Genomic DNA, 18,958 nt, shown 5'->3' with positions numbered 1-18,958 from the left:
TAGTTGAAGTTGATGAGGAAAAAGTGTTCTATTAGAAAAACATATGATATGATAGCTACCATAATGCAGAGATACAAAACCAAATTTTACTGTGTTTTGTAAGAAACCTAAATGGAATTGGAAGTTTTGTACTTTGTTGTGCAAATTTCTAACCGCGCTGGCATAGTTAGATGTTCTAGTTCAAGGTTTATGTATATTTTCTGTGTTAACTGGGATGAAAGACAGGATTGATAATAAAGTAAATAGTAAATAAATTCAAGCAAATAGGTGTTTTTCTCTGTGTTCTTACTGGAAGTAAGTAGGTGTGGGAAATAAAGCAGATGTCAGAAGTTCTCAGAACTCTCTGCTTTGTCAATATAATTGTAATTTTATAAAAAGCTGTATTGAACCATGGTTTCTTTTGCTGTTTTACTAAATTGAATGCATAACCTAACACATGATTGAAAATTGTTCTGGTTTTGGGAAGGTTTTTTTTCCCCAAGATGAATATGTAATAAATTTTACTTAACAACTTGATATGTTTTTATTTTAAGGAAAAAGAAAAGCATTATTTTTTTTTTAAAGTCTTTGTGTTACTTAGGAACTTTAAATAATAATCTGAATGTGTAACAATAATGAATACTCTGCATTTCTGGTACAGAAGAAAAAATAAACAGGCAGCTGCAGCCAGACAGCTGTCTTCTGAAAATAACTAACAAAGTCATCCAGTAGTATCGTAACAACTGAAATTTGTACTTCAGGTTTTTTCGCTCTGTTTTTGTACTCTCTGTTTTCTTCAGAATCAGTATATTTGACAGTACTTGAAAGGAGTGAAAGCAACATGAAATATTCTTTTGCCCAGTAGTTGAAGAATATTAATTCCGAAAGATCCTAATTTGTGTTTTTCTCAAAGCAACCATAGAATTTTTCTTGAATAAACTGTAGTTCCTGTGCATGTAACAATTCAGAAATGTCACCTACCGAAACATGTCATGAACAACGATGCTAGACACAGACTCTAAATTTTATTATTGATTTATTGGCTGGCCTTGTGTGTGTGTGTTTTTAGCTAGTCCAAGAGCTTTTTGGCAGGCTAAAATAGGTACTTACCTACCAAAGCTGTATTTGCTACAAGTATAAAAAAGATAATAGGAAATATGTACAAAAGAATATATTTTCTTTCTAAACTTCTATTATTTTTTTTTAGTTCTAGAATGACAACTTTGAGTTAATATAGTGTTCTGTAACATCATGATTTAGATTCCTCTGTTTTACTGTATCTAGTATGTTAAAAGAATCTACTTTTACTTGCAGCGCGCTTTGAAAATGTCTGAAAATTCCAGTGACAGTGATTCATCTTGTGGCTGGACTGTCATCAATCATGAGGTACCCAATCTCAAATAAAGTTCTATCAGTTTAAGACTAGCCATATGCAGTAAAATATTATTTCAACATTGCAGTTTTTGTTTTGTGCCGGTCTTGCATGTCAGCAGAGAATACAGAAGAGAGATTTATAAGAAAACAGAACTACTGTTAAAAAATGTGTATCCTTTACTATAGCTGATATCAATTTTGTTGTTTAAAAGAGTATTTTTTTTTTTCTACAAAGGTTTTACTTTGAAGGATTGCTAGAATGTTAGTGAGATGCTTTCCTCTTTTCCATCTTTCCTGAAAACATTTGACATTCTTATGTAACTTGTCTGTTGTCTTCCACAAGGAAATACACAAAAGGCACCTAATTATTGTGTGAGGAAGTTGTGATGGTGGTTTGTGCAGCTGCAGGTGGAAAGAGCTAACAGACTGTGTGCAAGGAAAAAACTGTTCTTGGCTCAAAATACTCGTTGTCTTTTAAGACCTGTTCAACTGATGTGTGCAGCTTCATCGAATTTGTATGGCTTCAGTTGTGTTTCTGTCCGCCTTTTGATCTCTGCTATAGCTTCCCTTAATAGTCACACTTTTATTTGTGATGCAACGCTAGAATTCCCTCATTCCTTGGTCAAGTCTTGAGGCATAGCTGTTTGTAAAGTCCCTATTATGTCTGTGTGACCCTGTTTAATTTGTGTGTTTGTTTCCTGTCTTCTGATGTTTGACTAGTTGTATAAAGTGACGATGGCTTCTAATTCCTAGTAGAGTAAAGCTTGAGACAAAAGGAGAAAAAAGAAGCAATTAAAGGTCTGTTGGGATGGGATTCATTGTTGCCTAGGTGTCTACAGGGTAGGTGTCTGAGTCTGATGTTGATTTCGAAGCTGGTGCTGTATAGATTAAATAAATAGGATCGATGGAGTCTAGAGAGCGGGAATTCTTGTGTTAAGGTCGACACTTACATGGGATCCAATGACTTGCTGCCTTGACTCCACTGACTGTATTGATTGTAAAGGTGCCTTCAACAATTTTCTCAGGTGTAGATGCTTGAAGTTAGGTAAGATTAAAGTTTTATCTTACTTTCCCCTAGCCGTGAACAAGGCAGGCCTAAGTTGCTCAGAAGCTCTGAGGCCCTACCTGTTAGTGTGGGCCTCCGATATGCCGTTCTGCTTTAGGCCTGTGGCTTTTTGTATCTCCTCAGATCTTGGCTGATGTGTGGGTGTAGTATAGAGGTTGTTTTCTTTTGTTTGTTTTTGGTTTTTAAGTATTTAACATTGTCTTGTAAACTGAGCAGGCTATTGAGCCAGAATCCTCAGAGGAAATGGCTTAACTATTTTCCTGGAATGACACTTAGATATTGGCTGTTTGTATCTTATTGTTGCCCGCCCCAAAACATTTTCAAGGAACAGTAGTTGAGCTATTTCATTCACAGGCAGAAAGTAGGAAATAATGGGAAGAGATCAAGGGTCGTAGTCAGCTGTCTTGCTTTCACTGCACACTCCCTTATTTGCAGATTAGAATGAAAATCCAGGTAGTTCGAAAAGCAATGTAATGATAAGCTTGTGATTGTACTCAAGTTTTGAAAGCTCAGTTCAGTTTCAAAAGTGAGAGATATGGTTTGTGGCTTACAAATGTTGGGCTGTGGTTTCATTTCCATTGACAGCAAGGTGGTATTTGATAGATGGTCAAAACTTCTCTTCCTTGTTTTGGGTTAAATGACGAGTTGGGAATCCTGTCACCAAAAGAGAAACATAATACAAGAATATAGAAAGGCAGGGATTTGTCTAGCTAAAGCAGAACAGATTTCTGCAGTGTAGAGATTTTCTGTTCCTAGTTACTCTTCCCTGATTAAAAGAAATAAAATCATTCTGTTTGGGGTGGGAAAACACTGGTGTTTGAGCTTCTGTTATTGGCGTTATCCTGGCAAGACAGCTTTGAATCTGAGCTTGAAGAAAGCAGAATGAATGGGATGGCTGGATACCCTTCAGCACTTGTTATCCAAGGCAGGGGTGATGTGTGGATTACTGTATACTTCGGGGAAATGATTTGGATATTTAGGAAAGGGGTAGAGCTAAGGATGAGACAAATTTGAAACACTGTAGTATTACTTTCTCAGGTATTATTGTGTTCTGTATTGGTGGTGACACAACAGAATCAGTTTCTGGGTTTGTTTTGCCATTTACAAAGGCATGGAGTTGAGAGGGGCAAGAAATGGCAATTGGCTAGATTGGGATTGCAGAGAACTGACAGCTGTCTATGCTGAATTTCATAGCTGCTTGGAACAGAAGTGGTGCTGTGTGTTGTTGGGCTGCTCTTAAGGAAGGACTTGCTAACTTTGTAGGAAAAGGAGTGTAGTGACGAAACAGTATCTTCTCTCAACCTCTTTGCTCATGGAACGGAAGGACGATGGAGGTCTAGCAACAGAGTAAGTGAATTGGAGAGTTTAGACACCCACACCAGACTGCATATGTTTAAAAATAGGATAGTTTACCTTGTACTCAGCTGGCCCAGTTTCTTAGTATTTTAGCTAACATTTTAATCTGTTTTAAGATATATTCCTGATGTTTGCCTTGTGTAGCCTGGGCAAACTAAACTTTAGTTATTCTTTTTCTTCTTCACGAAGTAGGAAGCAAAAGTAACAGTTCTATTACATCAGAGAACAATTGTCACATAATAAATCTATGCACCTATTGATAAAACTCAACCAAGCCAAACCCCCCAAATAATTTTGTATTTTCTTTCCTCAGATTTCACTATGATTTTAATAAGTTACTTGCAATTCAGTGGTGAATTTCTGCGAAACATTTGAGATTAAAATTGTGGTACTTTTGTAGTCAAAGGAAAAAATAAACAGTATTTGTCAAATTACTAAAGCAGTTAATTTTTGAAGCCTTTTAAAAAGGAACATAACTTTGTGATTATAGAAGGTATCTTGTGTGACTCTTTGAGGTGTCTAATCTTCCTGAGGTACAGTCTCCTCTTAAAAACAAAAGCATATGTATTTGCTCGAGTCCTGAAATGAGGCATCTGGGGAAACTGATCTGGAAGTATTACTACTACTGTAATTTCACACCTCCTGTTGCAAAAATAACTCTCTCTGTTTACAAAAACAACTCAAGTTATTTATGGATCAGAGTGACTTAGTATTTTTCAGTGAAGTTTTGCATGTTTATGGTTTTCTAATAACCTTAGTTGTGTTCCATCTGTTCTTTTAAACAAAAATTACAGTATGAAGATTAAATATTTAGAATTGTCAACCCTCCTGCTTGCCTTTAGTGCCTGCAGTCTCCCAGCGTTGTTTGTGTTCAGTTCCTGTTTTGCTCTGAGGTTGTGCTGACTGGCAGCTGGTTGACAATGAAGGCTCCTTTCTGTGTTAAAGACAGAAATCTCATTTAGAGATTGTATAAATATTTGTTTTCCTGGTGTCAGAGATATACTATTAAAACAGCCATTCAAATTGGCTGACAGAAATTAAGATGGAGTAGAGTTACACATATTGTTTCCGGGTGGTAGTACTTACTAGAGTTCACGGTGGTACTCTTGAAGTTCAGTTTTGGGAAGGGTGTGTGTATTTACATACAATACATGGACATGTGTGCAAGAATTAGATCCTATATTCAAAACTCATTTGACAACCTCCTCTGTTTCTCTAAATTCTAGTCTAATAAATAAGTCTATTAAACCTAATAGGAAATAGTTATTTAAAATACTTAGCATAGTTGTTAATTGATACTAAAATTGCCCTACCCCCCTTTTTTTTTTCCTAGTATTGTCCTCCCTGCTGCCTTTTTTCAGTTGTGTGTTACACACTACCAGTTGCTTCTCTCTAGTTAATTACTTGGTATTTCTCTTGCTTTGCTTAGAATCTTCTTCAGTTTTAAAGGTTCTTTTCTGTTTTAATTATTACTGTTCTGTTTTCTTTGTAACTCTTTCCTTCTGCTTTACTGATGGAAACACCAGTAACTGTAATGTTCACTTAAAACTCTTCAACTCCAGGGTTCTGACATAGAGACAGTGACTTCAGAAAATGGAAGCCCAAATGATAACCATGAGTTTGTTTCAGAAGAATATGTCTCTTTGCAAGAAGACGAGCAACCGATTGATTTGCAAGGTAAGATATTAAGAGAAGCAGTTCCGTAAAATAGGCAAGTATCTGTTTTAGCATTGGCACGGTAGAGTTTGTGTGCTTTGTAGTCCTCTCTCAAAGTACTTGCTTCATCAGTGTTATGGAAAATATTCAGTAATCAACTCTATAAAAGTATTTTTTCCTGAGATAGATGAAATTAGTGGAATGTCTTTCATTTTGTCAGTACTTCAGATGTGTTGTGGAATAGTATACACTGGTGTTGCTGGAAGATAGTCTATGGAAGTGCTATTGATAAAAGAAATATTTTGTAATAATGTTGTAGGTCAACTAAGATTGATTTGGAAGGAACCTTCAATGCCTTTACACCTAAAAAATAGCATTGTGGCACTGTGTTAGCATTTCTTGAGTCGGAAGTGTAAATCTGATGCACATTAATGTAACGAAAATACTCCCACTGATTTGAATCACCAACTTTACCGCTCAGTTTGTTAATATTGGTATGAGAACACACACATGACAGGTTCAGTGTGCAGTTGGCTAAATTTGAGCTTGGCCGTGCTTCCAGATTCGTTACTGTTCCTTGTAGAAACAGGACTAGACACTCAAACTCCAATGACTATTTGAAAAATATTTGAATTATCCTAGCATACAAATGTACTCTGGTATCAACTTCCAGTATATTATTATTTTTTATCTAACTGTGCTTTTCACTTGTAGGTTATTTGCATTATGATCAGTATGAGCATTTGAATTTATCCTCCAAAATGTTGTATTACATAATGACAAATTGGATTCTGATGTTTGTTAGAGGCATATTAACAGTGAGATTTATTGTTTTTAGGAAAACTTTCCTGACAGGAGCAGGTAATGGAAATCTGTCACAGTTATACATGTTTTGATGTTATATGTGCGTGGGCATAATTTGTGTTACTGGGTTTAGTCCCTTTTTTTGTTTGTTTATTTGTTCCTCTTTTTATTTATATAGCTCAGTGCAATGATGACGGAGGGATACCAGTGGTAGATAACACTCTCTCTGCTCTTGAGGAAACTCGGACAGTCCCAGAGGTAAATTACATTGTGTTATTCAGAAGCTTCTGTAAGCCTCATCTGACAATGCCAAGCAATGTTTTGAAGGCATTAAAAAATTCTTGCTGTTTTTTTAAATTACTTTGTTGTATGTATCTGAATATTTTTACATTGCCCATTTCCCTAGGGAAAGACAGAAAAAAGCGTTAATGATGGGTCCTGCATTGGAACTATTAGTGATGATTCTGACATTGTTACCCTTGAAGCTCCAAAAGCAGAGGAAACTCAAAGTCAGGAGGAAGCTCCAGCTGATGGTGAAGATGCTCCAAGTTCAGAGGATTTTAACATGGGCTCCTCCTCTAGCAGTCAATATGCGTTTTCCCATCTAGAAACTGGTAAGAGCAATAAATTACTAAGCAACTGTGTGCAAAAATGTCACCAGGAGAAAAAAAAAATCTTTGCTTAGGGGACCTTCTTTTTGTGGGACGGCGGGGGTTAAAAAATTAGTCTTGTTGAGTACATGTCCAGGTATTTGTGATCTCTAGGGCAACTAGTTGCCCTAACTAAAACTCTGTCCAAATATAGATCTGCAATCTTTTTGTTTGAAAGTGTTCTCTCCCATTAAGTGTTTGCTATTTTAGATAGAAAGTACATTTCTAGCATATTTTGGAGAATTAAAATGACTTCCAGTTCGTAGAATAATTGTAGGTTTTCTCTTGACAGTTTCTTTGACTTTTATAGAGTTAGCCTAAATAACTAGCAACTGGGAGCGAATTCATTTTGGGGCCATGAGAACGAATAGCAGCATGACTACAAAAACTTTTTTGCTTACCTTCATAGCTATGTAAACTATATATATATTTTATTTTATTTTTTTTAAGGTATTCCAGTACTTGGCAGAAATATGCAATGCATGATGTACAGGAGGAAGGATATGAATATTTGGCCAATTAAAAACAAACAAAAATGCAACAAACCCAAACAAAACCCCCTTCCTGTTGTGTTACTCCTCTAGTTCTCTAGTCTTCCTTTTTAATTGTTTGGCTGCTTATTTGTAATCTTTTCTATTCTCTTTATTCTTTGTAACACTTGTGTGTTACTGATTTTTACCTTTCAAGGTAAGTTTGTTACAAGAGCAGGATTCTTTTGGTACTGTTTTATCTTAGGAGTAGAACAAAGCATCGTTGAATGTTCATGTGTCTGTGCAGTATCCACTGGAATCGGAAAATGACAGCTTAGCATCTAATTATGACCAGTGATGATTTGTAACAAAGCTGTCACCTTTTAAGTCTTCTGGATGACTTAATTTTTAATTTAAAATTTGGTTGACTTCCTTATTTCTTACAGGGTTCAGTTCTAAAAATGCCTTTTTCCCCCCCCCCCCCATGTTTTTGTACACAAAAGTCAGTTGGCTGGAGAAGCTGAGGAAGATTCCTGGTTGTGTAAGGGGATGGGGAAATGAGGTGAAAGAGCATGTGTCTCGCAGTCTTCCTTTCCAAGGTGGTGTGATTAAATTTGATCAGCTTGCGTAAAGCTGATTGCTTATGGCTTGCATGGAGTGTTCTTAAAACTATCAGTAGCAATCTGACTTGATCTCACAGTAGGGATATTCCAAACAGATGCTGAAAGCCAGTCCTCGGTGAAGAATTTGGCTGAGCTATCAGTTTTATTTGCTTGTTTTGAAAAACGCTGAACTTAGATGTGAATTTGGAATGGGTGTCAGTAAGCTCTGTGATACGTTTTAATATGTATGCTTGACCTTTTAAATGAGTGGTTCTCGTTGGATTCCAAATCCACGTGTGACTGGCAAAAAGAATTCCTTCCTTCTAACTTTAGCTGACTTCAGCATGGTCTTTAGTGCTGTGCATTTGATTGACTAAATATTATAGAAAATGTCTGGAGCGCTTTGGCATTTATTTTAAATTTATTTTAAATGCCAAAGTTGTAGCAGTCAGAATTTTCATGCTGCTTTTTGGCAATGGAAATCTTTGCCATCCACTTCTTGTTGAGTTTTCTCTTGTGTCGGAAAAGGATGAACTTCAGATTTTCCTAATGTAGATACTAAAACATTCTGCAAGGATTGTCTGACACTTTCGCTTGCAAACCAGTTCCTGGTTAGACTGTCTTCACCGTGCAAACAGAAATGTTTTGATACTGCTTCATGCCTGAAGTTAACTAGCAGAAGCGCTCGTATACCGAGAGGAACTGCATCTAGGCTTGAGTCGTGTCTGTGCAGAAACTTCAAAGCAAATCACGTTCTTACCTGACATTGTTAATTCATCCAGTTTCTAGTGTGGATCTGACACTTCAAGATCATGGCAGACCTGAAATTTTGGACTTCTGTTACGGTCACGCTTTGTTTCACTTACACCCCTTTTCATTCTGTGACTGTTAGAGTATGGCTTGGTACTGAATTTTTGCAGCAGCTGTAAGGCAGTGTTATTCTTGCCTGAAAGTGTAATGCCGTTGACAGCTTGCCAGTAAGTGCTTATGAATGGCTCTAAGTGTCTTATAGCTTTTTTTCTTTTTGCTTTCTGATTGTCTTTTTTTTTCCCCCTTTTCTATTCTTTGCTGTCCAGCGTATAGCAGAGAATTTTTCATTTGGCCAGAAGCAGCTTGTTCTTTAACCACTTTTGTATTCCATATGTGTGAGCTGCTTTGGATGTTGAAAAAAAACCCCTTAAAACCCCCCCCAAATAAGCAATAAGAAGACCTATTTTGTTAAGTATGTCCTGTATAATCCTTTATTATGTCTGACCTCTGCATCCTAGTGAAAATACCTCGCTCCTGACTAATTTCTGAACGCATGTCTTTTATTGTCGAGGACTGGGGAAGTATGCATCTGCTTAAATCACTGACTCAAAAATAGTGTCCTTTTCTACCAAGCTGTCTAAATTCGTTTAAGAATCCGCATGCCAAGTAGCCGTTTAAGTGGTTTGTCTTTATTGCAGTGTCTGCTTGGTCTGTCTGATTTGATTAATTGACTAAAAAGGATTTTTTTTAGTAAGAGGGGAAGATGTCTTTCATTTTCTGATATGTTGCTTGTCTGTGGAGTCAGAAATTAAACATGTATTCCAGATACTAATTGCTAATTTTTTCTGGGGTTGATGCAATCACTTCTATTAAGTTGGAATTTATTCTTAGTGAAGGATCTTAATTGGTAATGCTTTTTATAGATTATATATAAATTATATATATATTCTTTATAGGTAATGGCTAGCACTGCTTGGCATTCTTGTCCGTTCAGTGGTGTGTGCACGACTTTGCTCAAACAAATGATTTTCAGTTGTGAAACGTTCAAGGGCAGTGACTCTGTGTTTGTTTTCACGTATGAGTAGCGATCTCTGGTACAGGAACGAACAACTGTATTTCTAGAAGGGGCGTTAGCATTGTGTAATTGCAGGCAGCAGATTTAGCGTCCAAGCAGGAGCACTTGGTCATGTGCTGGAGGCTGCATTGATCACACTGCCTCTATTTCGGGCATGTGAATCGGGTACATGACCGTAGCTGTTCGAAAGCTGCTTTTTCACCCTGCTGCTGCTTCTGCTTGACATTTGCCTTACGCTTGCAAATGATACTTTCAAAGGAGGGAGATCAAATAATCATTACTTGTATACTGGATTATACGAAATTATTTACAGTACACGCAGCAAGCGTTTGTACCACTGATAGCAGCAAGCAGTCACAGCTCTGCTGTCATCTTCCCAGTTAGGGTATGTGCCCTTTGGGCCATAGGAACACAAACATACAAATGGTATCACAAATACCATTTTACAAAAATGCTGTAAAAGATATTTTTTATGGTTAAATTTTATTCTTAAATCTTGGCCAATTCAGCCTTCCAAAACATCAGCCAGGTAACGGAAGCATTTGGGATTCGGAGTGCTAGGGAGGGCCAAACGCAGAAGCACCTGGGTGGTTATTTTCCTGTGCAGTGGTGCTTGAAAATGGCTTTTTTGAAAGGTGGGTGAAGATGTTAACAAGTGGTATAGGGTAGATATTAAAAGCAAACAAAATTACATACTGAAAGAAATTTGCAATGCAAAGCTTTGGATATTTAGAATACCTACGTTAATGGAACTTTAATGGAATTTTGTCTGCAGCTGCATGTAGATCACAGAAGGTTTTTGAGACAATATAGTAAAACCATGTCTGTCTTGGGAGGCTGTCTTTTAGCAAGTCGTTATGTTGCTCTTTTATTATTACATAGTTCAGTCTCAGTATCTGTAATAGAAGGAAACCTGTGTTCTTAACCTTTCTACCTCACAAGAATTTGCAGAGGCAGTGTATGTAGCTACTTAAGAGGCAGGATTGTCTGAAAGGAACACTTTCTAATGAGTGAATTATAAGGTGTGGGAAAGTGCCATACAGTTTTTTGCTAATGATTTCTTGATTCTCTATCTTTTCTTTTTAAAAAATGCATTTTACTTTGGAGGTGAAGCATTCCTTGCCTAATATCCAGCATAAACTATCACACTGAGAATTTTTATTTTGCTTTATTAATGTTCTGTAAGATAAATGCCAGATACGTTTTGCGTAAATGTGATGGTTGTGATGGATGGTGGATTGATTTTTGAAGCAACAATTAACGCATTTTAAAGACTGTTCTGTGTTGGCTTTCAGTTTTTCCGTCTCAGGCTAGCAACGATGACTCAAGCAGTGATGAACCGAGCAATCAGTCCAGTCCCGCCGTACGGAAACGTCGGGCAAAGAAGAGGCTGATCTCCAGCTCCGAGGCCGAGGGTGGGTCACCCCCTGACCCAGAGTCTGAACCTCCCAGGGAAGAGCAGCACAAGCGCCAGTTCAGCAGTGGCCTTAACAGATGCATCGTGCTTGCTTTGGTGATTGCCATCAGCATGGGCTTTGGGCACTTCTATGGTGAGTTTGTAGGAAACAAAACACATAGAATCAGCATCTGAAATAACAAATACTGTTTTATTGTGACTTTTTTTTTTTTCTTGTTCTCTGCTAACAATCTAAACCTAAAAATGAGAAAAAGCAACTGCTAATGTGGGGATAATACAGGGAGGCCCTTCAGCGGTACAACTGTGTTTAATATGCACTACTTAAAAGTAAATAAAAATAAATTAATTTTTGGTTGCCCTTCCAGGTAGGAATGTCTTGTTGTTCTTACAATGCAGCATGTACCCTTCATTTTTCACATCTTTTCTTTTGAAATAGATCTGTGGTAGTGCTTACCCTGCCGGACAGCATTCAGAGAGTTCTTTCAGGCTTTTGTCCTGTATGTACTCATCTGGTAAATGTAAGAGCAAGACATATCTTTTACAGGAGTTCATAGTATCAGTATTTTTCTCTCTCCAGTGGAGGAAAATACGTTGTAGTTGTCCTTCCAATTCCAGAGTGGTTTGGGGAATCCAGGATAGTAGCGATTGTTCAGTGTTCACTGCGTTGCCTAAAGCAAAGCATTACGTGGGTCATTACTACATTTAACGAAACAGCAGAGCTCATTCCAAGGCTAAAGCTACGTGGTACAATCCTGATCCTGTAAGATACACGTGTTATGATGAAAAACAATAGAGGGCATTTATTTTTAATGGTAGCTTTTCCTGAGTAGTTTTCTTTTGATATGAAAATGTGCCTTCATAAGAAGACTTGTGATTCAGTTTGAGACTGGAAATACAATTCTAACTGGATTTGATTGTGACTAATCGTTAGGGGTCTAAATTTTGACATTTATGTTGAGATTTATGTTAATTTTCACTTGACCCTGATTTTTTTTTTTGTTCTTAGGTAAACCTGAAGGTAAGAGTCATGAGTGATGTATTGTGGATGCTGTGCTTGCGTTCAGATTCACTGTTTAAATTGTGGGTGTGTATGTGTACGCACACGTCCATATAGGCGTGCGTACTTACACTTAAAAAAATAATCAAGTCTTAGGAATTACTGGTGTATGCGGGATTATAGGAATGACTAATCCAGTCATGTAAAATGCTTTTTATTTAGCAGCTGCAGCTAGTAGTAGCTGGGGTAAAAACTGATCGAGGTATGCTGGTGTGCTAGAAGGAGAGAGGAACAGAATGACTAGACCAATCTTTGGTAGTGCTTTGTGGAGGTAACTCGAGGTTTCAGTTCTGTTAATCATTTTGCTGTGTTTAAATTTGGGTTAATGATATGTGCTATCCTTTTAAAGAACTTTGAGATCTGTGGATGAGAAACGTGTTTTGGAAATGTACTCAGGGTCAGATTTTTATGAAGGGATTCACTTTGACTTGTTAATTCTTTGAATCTGTATTTATATTCTTTGAATTCTTTGAATCTGTATTTCTAAATACAAATTGTTATCACTGATGACAGCATACTCAGCAGAAAGAAGGCAACTCTATGTGGGTTCAGTTTTTGGTTCTTCAAGTGTTAAGTTCTTCATGGTTATGTGATAACTAATCTTTCTACCACTAGAAAGGAAATCAAACCTTGGTTTCCATCTTCCTGGGGTTTTTTTTTGTTTGGTTTTTTGTTTGTTTGTTTTTAACACAAACTTGCAAAGAGAAATCCGTCTCCCTAGAGGACTACTTTGCATGTTTGATTCAGGTTGGAATGAATGTTTTCCACAGTTTTTTTTTAATGCTAGGCTCATTGTCGTGTAAGAGGGTTGGAAAGGGTTACTTTTTATGAAATTATATTTTTTTTCTTTATTTTGGTCAGTATCAGGTAGTGTTTTCCCTTTACCTAGAGCTCCCAGACCCCTTTAAGACTTTTAAAGATGTAGAAAGCAACTAGGATTAGGTTTTAATCAATAACTGTATCCTAATCAGTATTAAACTGAGTTACCTGAGTTAATGGTGCTCTAGGAAGGAGATCTGAAAGAGGGCAAGCTTTCCAGGAAAATAGGTAACTGAAAGAGCTACAGTTAGGAAGCCCTTGCCAGAAAAATGTCTTCTTATGGACATTCAGATACTTTATTTTTTTCTTTAACAAGAATCTGCAAAAGGGAATATTGGTGTGATGCTAGGGATTGGGTTAGATTACTTAACGAATCTGAAGGACACTGTGACTTAGAGTGCAAGCTGGAAACACAAGCCAGTTACTGAGGAATGGTACCTAGTTACGTGCATTTTCAGTGTCTCTGCTGCCCTTTGTGTTGCTAAAGGTAATTTTTGCTTACCGTATCTAAATTCTTGATAAGGGAGAAACAGAACTTTAACTTTTTCTGTAATTCAGGTTCCTCTTAACATGAATAATTTACACTAAATGATGGTTTTTCAGGTGCAGTCTTCAGATTTTTAGGATCAATGGACTTCAAAAGTATCCATAAAACATAAATATGAAAAACAAACTTAGTGTCACTCTACTTAGTCACTTATGCAAGGATCTGTGCTTCCAATAAGTGTTTATGAGGACTCTGCAAACTTAAACCAATTGCTGTAAAAACATTGCTTTCCCTTAGCTGAGTTGGACTGTTGGGATTCAACTTGGTTTAATAGAGCGCTGCCTGGTTTTGAGTTCATACCTGACAATGCATTAAGTAGAAATAGAGAGCACAAAAAATTCCTCAGTGTAGTATTTATAGAACTTCTTCTGTTTAGTAATGCATCCCCCTGCCTTTAAATACAGAAATAGAATTCTGCATATGCTGCATTGGTTTTGAAAGGAATAGCTAAAACTTGCCGTTGCCATCTGCTGTAGAGTCAATTCAAGAGAATCTTAAAAGCAAAGAAATAAAAACTGCATCAGTGTTAGGATTACAGAATGTGTGTGTAGGTAGGGAAGTACCAGGAAAGAAGTTTTGCTTGACAGAAAATACTGGTGGCTAGTACAATGGAGATATTTTTTCAGAAAAAGTGTCTCTCAGCCTTTATCTGACAGTTGAAAGATGGAGTGTTTGCTTACTTCTCAGGCTTCACTCGTGGATAAGAATGACAAGATAGGGCCTGCAAATACTTGCTGCTTTGTGAGCAGTGTGTGATAATTGTGTTTCTGCATGAAAGTTTAAATACTGTGCTAATACCCTCTTAGGCGTGTAACTTAACAGTAAAAGTTGTGGTTCTGAAATGGATAACGCATGGAGGAACGGTCTCCCTTGTATCCTGGTTGGCTTGCATGTTACTAAAAAAAAAAAAAAAGACAAAAAAATCACACACATCCTTTTCTGCGTAACTTCTGTTGTTTCATACCTAACGTATTTCTCTGCAGTGTGCCAAAATTCCTTTATTTGTTGTCATCAAACAACATCATCTCTGTTTGAGAAATTGTTTTTCACTGGAAGGAACAGTATGTAGGAGTCTGGTTTTATAATCTTTATTTTGTTACAGCTAAACAGTCACGAGTAAGTGCTGGGCAGAAATTGCAAGTTACGAATGCTTTTGAATTTGCAGAGAAAATTAAGATGAGGTTTAGGTTCATCTGTTCCTCTAACTAATGGAAGTCAGACTGTCAAAGGAAAGTATTTTTTTTTATCTTTGTAGGTACAATACAGATCCAGAAACGTCAGCAGCTGGTGACGAAGCCACGTGAACTAAAAGACATGAAAGATGACCTTTACCAGTGCCAACAAGAGCAAGGAGACAAAGTGCATCATAAAGTGGGGGTAGGTATGAGTTTAGCTGGAAGTCATTGGGTTCTTCTGTCATTAGGTGTGTAACTTGCACAAAATGGATTTAATTTCTCACACAAATCCATTACATTTTTTTCTTTAGTAAGCTCTTTCTGAGACAAATTTTTCTTTCCCCTGAATTCTTGACAAAGATTTTGTACTTTGATCAGATTTGTTACTGGAACATACTGAAACATAGTGGGTTTTATGTATGTAGTCTGGGAGTTATCCGGACACAGAGACTGTCTCTTTCCCTGTGACGTAATGCCCGATTGTCATTAATGAAAACAGCTGAAGTAGAACACACCGGTAGAAACCTGCTATGGTTGAACCTACACGTTTTGTGAATTTGCTTTCTCGATTGTCAATGGTTATTAATTTTTTTAACACTTAACCTGTACTTTCAGGTGTTTTTTACTGTTAGATTGTTGAGAGAGAAGATTAGGGAACGCTTTGTGTGTGCGTGTCTTTTTAAAGTTTGCTTTTGTGTTGCTGATGGCGGCATTTGAACATCATTCATTATGTTTAGTTCTAGAGTTTGTCAAGGATGTCAAGAGACTGGAAAGATCCTTTTGTGTTAGGGTGTAGTTACATGAACACATATTTTCAGCCACAAATTTGGGTCAAAATCAGTTCCTGAATTTTTTCCCAAACTGTTGAATACCCTTGCTTCTGCCGATGTATTTAGTTTTGTAACCTGTAAACCCAGTTTGCTGAACATAAATCAACAGGAAACACACGTTTGAATTTCCTTTTAAGATGTTAAAACTCATGTTCCCAGTTTACTATCCCTTCAGCTTGTTAAACCGATACAAGTGAGGGCTGATGACCTCTGGTTGGAAGGGGGAGCCTCTCACGTGGTCTTTGTTGCCAAGAAAGTGTTAGTGTGTGTATCTGAGATAAGCAAACTAGCTCTATTTCTGTGTCTGGCTGCAATATGTGCCCCTGCACCCAAAATGACAAGTAAACTCTGGGCTACCTTGGTCCTTCACCTTTCAAACTGAAATTGTAACAATTCTAATTGTAGTATTTTTGCTTGTTTCCTTTTTGTTTGTATTAGTTGCTCAAGGGAGATCTTGCCACATGTTTCACCTCTACTGAGGTGGAGAAGAAATCCTTCGAATCTCAAAAAAAAAGTCTTGCTGCAGAAAATCAGCACTTAAAAGAATCTCTAGAGAAGGAAGAAAAAGCTTTGGCCTCACTTCAGGAAGAATTAAGGAAGCTAAGACAACAGATTAGAAACTTGGAAGATAAAGGTACTAGCACTGAGTCTATTGTAATGGAAAATCAGAAACTAAGGGAACATTTGGAAGAGGAAAAGCAAAGAAACCACAACTTTCTGCGGCAAAAGGAAACACTCTTTGCAGAGGCACAGATGTTAAGGAGAGAACTGGACAAAGAACGTCATGTTACAGAAGCTCTAAAAAAAGAACTGGAACAGTTAAGTTCTCGTCAAACGCCCGACAGTGCTAATGATGATGATACATTAAGAGAAAGTCAAGAAATAGAAACTCTGCGAGGAAGACTAGTAGAACTAGAAAAAAAGCTAAACTTTGAGCAACAACGCTCTGACTTGTGGGAGAAGCTGTATGTTGAAGCGAAAGACCAAACTGAAAAACAGGACGTTAATGAAAAGGGACAAAAGAAAGGTTTTAAAGGGCAAACTAAGACTAAGAAGAAATCGAAAGAATCCTTTTTTGGTTCAGTTAAAGAAACTTTTGATGCTATGAAAAATTCTACAAAAGAGTTTGTAAGACACCATAAAGAAAAGATTAAGCAGGCTAAAGAAGCAGTGAAAGAAAACCTGAAAAAATTCTCTGATTCTGTAAAGTCTACATTCAGACACTTCAAAGATACCACAAAAAACATCTTTGATGAAAAGGAGAAGTCAAATGGTAAAAGACATGAGGCGAACAAGAAAGCTCGAACTTTTTACCGAGAGCATAACTCTTTCGAGAATCTGAAGTACATGCCTTACAGGGGACCTAACATGCCAAAAGAATTCAAAGATGGAAGAAAACACCAGTTTACAACATTTGAAAAAGATACAGATTCACAGAAATGTGTCAATGATCCTTTGTGTAATAGAAAACATCCGTTTGTCCTGAAGGGCTGTGCTGGTATCTTTGAATGCGCTCATCGAGAATTCATTAGTCTCTTTAACAGAGTGTCAGATCCTATCAGGGTGGATGAATTTCATCGGCTAATGAAGAAGTATTTGCAACAAGTTGTACGTAACTTTCATCACTGGAGAGAACTAGAAAGTTTCATCAATAAGTTTTTTCATAATGGGGTGTTTATACATGACCAGATGCTGTTCACTGATTTTGTTAATGATGTCAAGGATTACCTGGAAGACATGAAGGAATACCAAAATAATGATGAAAAAGTTTTTGATGATTTGGACAAATACATCTACAGATACTACTTTCATTACGATAATTCACCCCAGTATGGACCCAGGTTTGTTTCCATGTTTCCTGAACTTGTTAACAGAACGAAGAAAGAAGTCTTTGTAGAGACAGCTAGTGTCCTTGTTCTAATAGGTGGTCTTCTAGCATGTATGTATAGGTGTGTGGTTATTCAAACTAAGTTACTGATAGCATCATACAGAGGTTTGTAGGATACTGAGGATGAAAATAGCCTTAGCTCAGCAGGCAGCTGGAGACGCTGATCATATGGTAACATGTAGTACAGTGGGACTGCCTCAGCAACTGCAGCAGGTCAGCACAGCGTTTGTCAGCCCCCCTCTGTGTAACCGCACTTGCTGTAAGACCTCTGCCATACCTGTGTTCACCCAGAGCGTGCTGCCCTAAGGGGCTGTAAAGTTTTCATTACCTTTATAGAGCAGAATGTAACAGAACGACTGAAAAATAGACTGAGGCCTCACTGGAGCTTCACAGTAGGGACAGCCAAACCGCTGTTTACCTGGCTTTATGCTAAAAAGAACTTCGGGCAACCAGCTGCAGAGCACTTTTGGTTTTGGAAAGGATTTCTTCTAAAGATACCATCTTGCTGATGATTTAAACAAATACCCCACCCCCTATTTTGCTTACAAGAGGAAGGACTACATAATACTAATTTTGTTTTCAGTCAACCTCAGCATGTTCTTGACAATGTGTTTAAAAATGCTTTTAGAGAGATGCTTTCGTAAGAGTAGTAATAAGCTTTTGTTTACTCCTTGCAGTCGACCTAAAAGGCCTTTTACACAAACTGAAAATTCCAGACATGACAGACAAGCCCAGAAGTACCACCACCGTAACAAAAGAGAAGGTAAATGGCATAAACATGGTCGCACTAATGGAAGACACATGGCAAATCTTGAAATAGAATTGGGGCAATTACCCTTTGATCCAAAATACTGAGTAATTTATGGTAAAAATAAGATTAGATTTTGCATCCTCTCCTAAAACTTAATTGTTTTTCAGCAAAGCAGCAAGATGCAAGTTTTTTCTCTAAAAAATTTGGGGTTTAAACATTCTTTGTTAAAAAGCAGAAATCAAGCTTTCTGATTTGCATATTCTGTACTGTTGCTTTAACTGTTCTTTGGAACTGATGGTAGTTTGGGTGCCAGCAGTATTGTTGCAGCAACTAGGCATGCAATGACTTGTGTATGAAAAATATGCTTAATTGCATTCCATTAGCGTAGTTCAAGCTTGAGTCATGCATAATGTACCAGTAATCAACTCCAGTGTTTGATATACTAACTTCATCTCATCCTTCAAAAACCAGGTCAACATTATGGTAATGTATTTAAGTGTTTTGCAATCTTATACTTGTTCCTTGTCTTTGGGGGGGGTTCAAGAGCCTGTTGAATTGTGAAGAATTTGCTGAGCTGCATTCTGATCAGCTTGCTGATTTAAGCACTTGAAATGTCTTGCATATCTGCATATTGTAGAAGAAAAATAAAGAGACATTGTGGGTAAAAGTCTTTATTTATAAAACAAACCTAG

At 37.2% G+C, this 18,958-nt stretch overlaps 1 protein-coding gene across 4 annotated transcripts; it reads left to right on the top strand.

The window, feature by feature from the left end:
- The first annotated feature begins 1,295 nt into the window (after window positions 1-1,295).
- On the top strand, window positions 1,296-18,933 carry CCPG1 (cell cycle progression 1). Of its 4 annotated transcripts, XM_086471826.1 has the most exons (10): window positions 1,296-1,365; window positions 5,338-5,452; window positions 6,414-6,493; window positions 6,642-6,849; window positions 7,859-7,954; window positions 11,078-11,332; window positions 14,725-14,758; window positions 14,852-14,999; window positions 16,066-17,468; window positions 18,193-18,933. In XM_086471826.1, the coding sequence occupies exons 1-10, from the start codon at window positions 1,306-1,308 to the stop codon at window positions 18,368-18,370; spliced, it is 2,577 nt and encodes an 858-aa protein (XP_086327952.1). In that variant the 5' UTR covers window positions 1,296-1,305; the 3' UTR covers window positions 18,371-18,933. The 4 variants fall into 4 exon arrangements, with proteins under 4 accessions (XP_086327952.1, XP_086327955.1, XP_086327953.1 ...); XM_086471829.1 differs by lacking the exons at window positions 7,859-7,954; window positions 14,725-14,758 and adding an exon at window positions 12,206-12,217 and having other exon boundaries at window positions 6,648-6,849; window positions 14,878-14,999; XM_086471827.1 differs by lacking the exon at window positions 14,725-14,758 and having other exon boundaries at window positions 14,878-14,999.
- The last annotated feature ends 25 nt before the right edge of the window (window positions 18,934-18,958 follow it).

This window comes from Leptosomus discolor, chromosome 11, assembly GCF_034619465.1.
Source record: "Leptosomus discolor isolate bLepDis1 chromosome 11, bLepDis1.hap2, whole genome shotgun sequence".
Lineage (NCBI taxonomy): Eukaryota > Metazoa > Chordata > Aves > Leptosomiformes > Leptosomidae > Leptosomus > Leptosomus discolor.
Note: the sequence above shows the minus strand (reverse complement) of the source record. Positions and strands in the feature narration are given on the sequence as shown.

Excerpts from the sequence above, each read along its gene's own strand:
- CCPG1 (XM_086471826.1), top strand. The coding sequence starts at position 1,306 with ATGTCTGAAAATTCCAGTGACAGTGATTCATCTTGTGGCTGGACTGTC. Across the intron at positions 6,850-7,858 it reads GTTTTCCCATCTAGAAACTG|TCAGTTGGCTGGAGAAGCTG; the intron begins GTAAGAGCAATA and ends TGTACACAAAAG. Across the intron at positions 17,469-18,192 it reads TCACCCCAGTATGGACCCAG|TCGACCTAAAAGGCCTTTTA; the intron begins GTTTGTTTCCAT and ends TACTCCTTGCAG.